General features: G+C 55.1%; 1 protein-coding gene across 1 annotated transcript; it reads right to left on the reverse strand.

Moving 5' to 3' along the window:
- Window positions 1-1,582: 1,582 nt before the first annotated feature.
- CITED4 (Cbp/p300 interacting transactivator with Glu/Asp rich carboxy-terminal domain 4) lies at window positions 1,583-2,922 on the reverse strand. The gene has a single exon (XM_065894128.1). The coding sequence runs from the start codon at window positions 2,680-2,682 to the stop codon at window positions 2,125-2,127; it is 558 nt and encodes a 185-aa protein (XP_065750200.1). The 5' UTR covers window positions 2,683-2,922; the 3' UTR covers window positions 1,583-2,124.
- Window positions 2,923-7,210: the final 4,288 nt, after the last annotated feature.

Here is a 7,210-nt window from a genome sequence, read left to right on the forward strand (position 1 = left end):
TGCTCCCCACTTACTATGAGGCTTATTGTCTTGTGAGATAGTAGGGCAGGGTTATTAGCCCTATTTTACCGGTGGAGAAGCTGAGGCCAGACCAGGGCCAGACCCTCCCATCCCAATCCAACCTTTTGGTTTTTATCTCTGGCCTGGGATCTTGGGCAAAGTGGAACGAACACTGGCTGTTCTAAGCCCAGAGCTCAGGTCAGTTCTTGCTCAGAAGCCTCTCTGCCCTTCCTCCCCAACCTGTTTGAGGATATCTCCAGTATCCTAGGGGAGACCTTCATTCATTGGCCAAACACCTCTGTTGCCCACTCCACGCCTGTCCTGGTGGCTCGGGAGCTGGTGCCGACAGCGTGCTCTGGGTGAGCTCACAGGCTCGGAGGAAAGGCATGCCAACAAGCTCGGCACGAGGGTGAGGCCAACCATGGGGCACAGAAGGTCACAGCTCCATGTTCCTCTCCACAGAGTCTCTGGAATTCATTCTCTCCTCTCCAGCCCCACTGCCTTGTTTTGCCCTGGTCCTCAGCCTCTCCTCCATGCTTTCCATTCCTCTCTTCCTGCCTTTCTTCCACACCCCTGAAGCACCTAGGGATCTTTCCAGAGAGAGGCAATAGCAGAGGGTGGCCAAGAGCTCATGCTACCAGGTCTGGGCCAGCACCACATCCTTCGTCTGTAGAACAGACACTGTGCCTACCTCCCAAAGTCCCCGTAAAGCCAACAGACCTTTCTAGAGACCCCATGCCTTCCCGTACAGGCCCTGAACTTGTGTGCCTCCCTGCCTTTGAGTGGGCTCTCCACTTGCATGCCATCTTCTCCAAGTCCTAAAGACGTACTCATCATTCAAGGCTCTTCTCACCACATCAAATACCACTGGCTCCCTGAAACCTGAACTGACCTGACCCCTTGCACCAGCTGAAACCACTTCCTCCTCTGGGTTTGCCCACTGGGCCATCCTACCTATTTTTTGTCCTCATCCCGCTCTTGTACCAAGATGAGTTGATCTCCAGGCCTGTCCCCCCTACTCCCACTTGGACTGTGACTCCTTGAGGGCATGATTATTATTGTGGAGTAATCATCATTAGCGTTTACTGAGGGCTGCCTGGGTGTCTTGCACTGTGCTAAAGGCCTCCCACTGCATGTGATCCTCACAGCCACCTAAGACCGGGCCCATCTGTCTCTGAGGAAATGGCTTCAGAAATCTCAATGGATGGTGTCTTGAACAAGAGAGAGAGCTCTGGTTCAAAGCCAGAACCTGAACCCTCAGGTACACCCCGCTCCCCTCTAGCCTCCATGCTGAGCAAACAGTGAGGGCAGCACCCCCAAGCTCCCCCCACCCCTCCCAGGAGCCGGGAAGTACGTCTTTGGTGCCTTTGGGTTACCTTGCCACGCAGTGGCGGCAGCCTCTGCCTTCCAGATTATGACATAACAATTGCACAACTCACAGATATTTTCGAAAGAAACTGTCAGTTTCCTCTCCTGACCACTGTCAGGGGCTGTGTCCTCCATCCCACCCAGGGCCTCCAACAGCCTCAGGACTCTAGAAGCCAAATATAGCTGGAGTTATAAGGAAACGAAAACACCAGACTGGAAAGTGACCCAGTTTTATTGTGGTGCTGGAGGTCAGATGGGGTATTGCTCCACTCCGCAGGGGTGAGGGCTGTACATTCTGCCCCTCCCCAGGGCGGGAGGCCCAGCGACCTCAGGGCCCAGGCAGCGGGGTGGGGGCCTGGCAGGTGGGCGGCTCCAGGCACCCAGTTACCACAGTGGTTTGCACAAGGAAAGGGGGAATCAGGCAGGGGCCTGGGATGGCTCAGATTGGGGGTTGGGGCGGGGGAGGGTCCGAGAGGAGAGGACACAGAATCTAAGAACTGGGAGTCCGGAAGGGGGCGTCCAGTCCCCTTCACTTTACCGCTGAGGCTCCGGGGCAGAGATGAACCCAAACTGTCATTCTGCAGGAGGCAGGGCCTGGAGCGAGGCCAGGCGTCCCAGCCCGGCGTCGGCTCTGGTGCACTAACTTTTGCCTCCACCCTCACGGAGGGTGCGTGCGGGGTCCAGGCGCTGGGTGCGGAGTCCGGCGGGAAGGCCCGCCTCCTTCTCTCGGGCACGCAGGCAGGCGCCCGGCCTCGCTCAGCAGCTCACCGAGCCGGCGGGCTGCGCCGACCCCAAGTCCGAGAAGCAGTCGAACTCGCTCTGGCCCAGGAAGAGCTCGGGCAGATCGCGCACGCGGTGCAGCCCGAGCTCCAGCTCCAGCGACGTCAGCGCCTCCTCGTCGATGAGTTCGGCGTCCATGCCGCCCAGGGCGTGCGCGGGCGGCGGCAGTGGCGGGGCCGGGGCGCCTGGCACCGGCTGCGGGCCCGGAGGTCCTCCCGAGGCGCCGGAGGGCGCGGTGGCGCGGCCCGGGTACAGCGTCGCCACGGGCTGCAGGTGCGCGCTGCCAGCGGCCGGCGGTGGCACGGCCGGAAAGGGCTGGAAGGCAGGCGGCGGCCCGAAGGCCCCGTACGCCAGGGCCCCCGGTGGAGGCGGCGGCGGGCCAAGCGGAGCCCCCCGCGGCCGCAACCCACTGTCCAGGCCCGGGCCCGAGTAGGGCTGCAGCGTCCGAAGCGCGTGAGGGCCATGGGCGGGCGCGGCAGGCGGCGGCCTCGGCACCAGGCTGTAGCCCTCGGCGAGCATCAGGTGGTCGGCCATGACGGCGGGCCGACTGCCGGCAGCGGCGGCGGCGGGCCGATGGTCAGGGTGGGCGTCCCCGGGTCCCGGCCAGCCGTTTCTCTGCAGCGAGGGATCCGAGCCCCTTGCCTTCTCCGCACTTCAGCCGGGCAAAGGAAAACCGAACCCGACTCGTGCTCCTGAGCAGCCCAGGACACACCGAACTCAGAGCTCTTGTGCACCCCAGCTCAGGGCTGAAACGACCCTGCACACCTACACAGTCGGGCTGCTAGACCTCCGCGTCGTGCCCCCGGCCTCGGCGCCCTCTTATATTCAGAGGCGGGGCTGCCCCGGTCCTGGGCGCTCATTGGCTGGTGAGACCCTCCTGGGAGGGCCGCGCCGCACCTCCAGGAGGCCTCAACCCCGCCCCTGTCAGAGCTCCGCCCTTTGGGCCTCAGGCCGCGCCTCCGGCTTTGAGTTCTGTCTGGGAGCGGGGTGTTTGGCGCTTTTCAAATGGTCTGGTCTTGGCTGCCCTACGCTTAGTCTTGGGGCTGACTGGGGCCAAGCCTGCACGGACCAGGAGGTGGAGTAGGGGGGCCAGAGGTTTAGGCCCCCAGAACTGCAGGATCACAAGCCCAACCTCTTAACCTCTTAATTTTCCAGATTAAGAAAACTGGCAAGGCTCAGCGGCAGAAGGGGTTTCCTGGGAATACACAGTAAAGCCTTGACAGACGCGAGACTCGAACCCAGGCCTTTTGATTGCTACCTCTACACAGGGCACAGGCACCTTGGTGGTGCAGGGTCCGCGGAAGATCAGCTGCCCGTCCCCGTAATCCTAGGAGAGCCAGTTGCTCCTCCTCCGGCTCCCACTCCCTTGTCTGTGGAAGCATGTACTGAGTTGTTATTAAAGTAATTTATGGGCTTGTTTCCTGAAGGACTTGTTCATCTTCATGTCCTCAGCACGTAGCCCAGAGCCTGGCCCAGAGCAGGTTTTCAGTAAAAGTTGGATGAATGAACAGATGATGGAACGAATTGCAACTCATTCCCCTGAGCTTCAGTTTTTTCATCTGCAAAACGGGACAACGACAGCAACAATCCCACTGGCTTGTGGTGAGGGTTAAATGAGGTGATGCGTGCACAGTGTCCAGCACAATGCCTGGTGCACGGTAGGTGCTCAAAAATGTACCTCAAATGAATGAAAGGCTGGGTTTACTTCTGTCCCTAGAGATCTTCCGAGTGGGGGATGTTGCACCTTCCCTTGATAAGAATAGTTATAACTTGGGTGTTAGAGTGCTATATATTCTACAAGCATCTTCCTGGAGGCAGGGCATGGATTATCAGCCCCATTTTGCAGATAAGGAGACTGAGGCACATAAAAGGGAAAGTGAGTGTCTTGGGGTCATACACAAGCAGAGTTAGCATGTGAATGCCTGTGTCCTTAGAGCAGCTGGAGTCTTTCCTGGTGGCCAAAAGACAACTTCCTGAACTGTACCCTCCACGTGTTTGCCACTCTGCCCCTCCCTTCTCTGGCTCTCCTCCCCTGGTAGTGTCCTTGGGATTTCCTGGAACCTGGGTATATCCAGTTTGTGCAGAGGGGAGAAGCCTAGAGTGAGAGTCCAGGGGCCCAAGTTCTAATTGTATCTCTACCACCCACAGGCAGTATGACCGTTGGGTGTCACGAGGGGATGTCACTTGGTTCCCCAGGGCCTCAGCTTTCTACTCAGTGAAAGGGAGATTGTAGTCCCTGCCGTGTCACCTGAGAGCTTGTGAGAAGGTCACAAGTGACCACGGGTGTGATGACATTTTTTGCAAAGTGTAAAAGCTGCACATGGGAACTGAGTCTCCTGAGTCCCTCTCCAGTAAAGATTTCACACAGAAATTCCTAAACCTGGCTGCACCTCAGACTCACCCGGAGGGGTGGAGGTGGGAGGGAAGCAGGAGGCTTTGAAAAATACTGAATTTCTGGCCCCACCCAAACCCCTGACTCAGACTCTCTGAGAGTATTTTGAATCATAAATTTGTATTTTTACAAAGCAACCCTGTCATTCTGACATAGTTGTCTAAGGACACCAACATTTGGGAGCCAATGTGCCACTGAACAGTTTTCCTTTTTCAAAAAAATGTGGTGTGTGTGTGTGTGAATAATGTTTTAAAAGGTCTTTAATTTAGTCAACAAGTATTACTGAGCATGTATTCTATGCCAGATATTGATCTACAAGAGGTTTTCAAGCTTTGGGGATCAAGTAAGTCTTTGAGAATCTAATGAAAGCTACTGACTGAAAATTAATAGAAGGAAACCTCACTGAAATGGAGTTGGGAGCCCAGAAGCGGGAGCTCTCACAAAGGTGCCACTGGGGCATCAATACAGATCCTAACAGGAAGAGACCTACCTTGCATCTCCAGCAGGAAGTGACGCTACTTTCCAGTAGAGGAAGAAAGATTTTTCTCCTCGCCTGGTAACAGCTCAGCCAATGAGAGACTGTCACAAGTCAGCCAGTGAAAAGTCGCTATACTTCAAACTCCTAGTTTCCTCCAATGGATTTTTTGTTTATAACAACACTTCCAACTTTCCTCCTCCTCTATAAAAGAGTTTCCTCTCCATTGCTTTACCTGGACTTGTGTGTGGTTTCACCATAGTTGTACGTCCGAAGTTACAATTCTTTGCTGCTCCTGAATAAACCTGTTTTGCTGGTAAAATGACTGGCTGTTTTATTGTTTTAGGTTAGCACTACAGACATCGTGGTCACAAACTATTGCATAGAAATTTGGCAGTTAGCTGATCCCTGGAGGATCCAGGGGGTCCTCAGGGGTTCATGGGGTCTGGGTTAGAACCACTCTTGGGTACCTGGGGACATATAGTTAACATCAAACTAAGTAAAATAGTTATTCACATGTTAGAAAGTGGTAGACACTATGGAAAAAAGGAAAAACAGATTAGGGAGGAGATTGGGGGTACAGGGGGGCAGTGTGCAGTACTGCACAGAATGGTCAGGGTGGGCCTCACTGAGACCACAAGGTTTGAGCAAAGACTTGGAGGAGGAGAGGGCAGTAGCCACGCGGTGTCTGGGGCAAACTGGTCCCAGCAGAGGGGACAACTGGAGTGTACTGCTAAAGCTGTAGTACCAGGGACTGAGGCATCAGCATCACCAGGGACCTTGTTAGAAATGCACATCTGGGGCCCTACCCCAGACCTGAATCAGAAATGGCTGGGGCCCAGTCACCTGCATTTTAATCTGCCCTGCAGGTGATTCTGAACCCATGAGTTAGGGTAAATCCTGGAGGCAGGTGTGAGCCACAGCCAGGAGGGAGGGTGGCTGGAGCAGAGGAAGCTTGGGGTGGGGGATGTCAAAGAGGTCCGAGGGAAGAAGACCACGTGAGGCCTTGAAAGGGCCCCGTTAGGCCCTGTAGGGACTTTGGCAGGGGAACGACGTGATCTAATTTATGCTGTGAAAGCGCTGCACTGGTTGAACCTGGTTTCTTTCTAGCATTTCCATGAATTGCTTCCTTGCTCTGCTTGGACCGCCCAGGCACAGTCATCTCTCGGGTCTCATGCTGTTCCCTCTGCCTAGGATGCTGTTCCCTCAGACATCCACATGATTCACTCCTTCCCTTGGTTCTGATCTCCTTCTAAATGTCCCCCCTCAGAGGGACCTTCCCTGACCACCTCTATCCCACTCTGTTTCCTCACCCTGTTCTGCTCTTCTTTTCAGCACCTACCACCACTTGGCATTATTTCAAAGACTCTCTCCCTCTCCCTGAGAGCAGAGGCCTTGCATCTCTTTTTCTGCACCGTATTTCTAAGGCATTAGAATGGTGCTTGGCGCATAGGAGGGACTTAATAATTCATTGAATGAATAGATTAGGCAGAGTGAAAATTATTATCTTTTTTGACAAAGAAGAAAACTGAAGCACAGAAAATAACGCAGGAAGTTGGCCAAGGTCACAAGGTGTGTGTGGTGGAACAGGGGCTGGAAGGGACATTTGTAGTCCTGGAGCAGGGCAGTCCCCACTGATCCAAGCTGCTTTTACCCCAAGCCATGTCTTCATGAGCCCATGGTGTGGAGCAGGGGGAAAAGCCCTTGAGTCTACCTGGCATGAGTTGACAGGGCCACATTAATCCTTGACCCACTTGGGCACTGGTCACTGGTCACCAGTAGAAGGAACTAGTAGCTCCTAGGGACCATCTTGTGTCACCAAGTGAGAATGCAATTCTTTCCTCTTCTTCCTTGTGTCCAGTCCTTCTTCTTGAGGAGTTATAGAAAGATCCACCCCAAGTGGCTTCAACTTGTTTCAAAGACCCCAGGTTCTGGTTGGCAAGAACTTTTGGGTTTTACTCTTGCGGACAGCCCCATTTCTAGCACCCGAGGCAAAGATTGCCTGAGACTGGAGGGCTCAGGAGTGGTACCTAGGGAAGACCTCGCTCTAGAACCTCTGAGCTGGCTCCCCAGTCCCTGGCTGAGCAGGGTCCTCAACCCCGCCAAGCAGCTTGGCAGACTTGGCATTTAACCCCGGAGGCTGCTCTGAGACCTGAGCTCCAGGCTTTGACTGGCAGGCAAAGTTCATCTCTTCT

The sequence above is a fragment of the Phocoena phocoena genome, chromosome 1 (assembly GCF_963924675.1).
Source record: "Phocoena phocoena chromosome 1, mPhoPho1.1, whole genome shotgun sequence".
Lineage (NCBI taxonomy): Eukaryota > Metazoa > Chordata > Mammalia > Artiodactyla > Phocoenidae > Phocoena > Phocoena phocoena.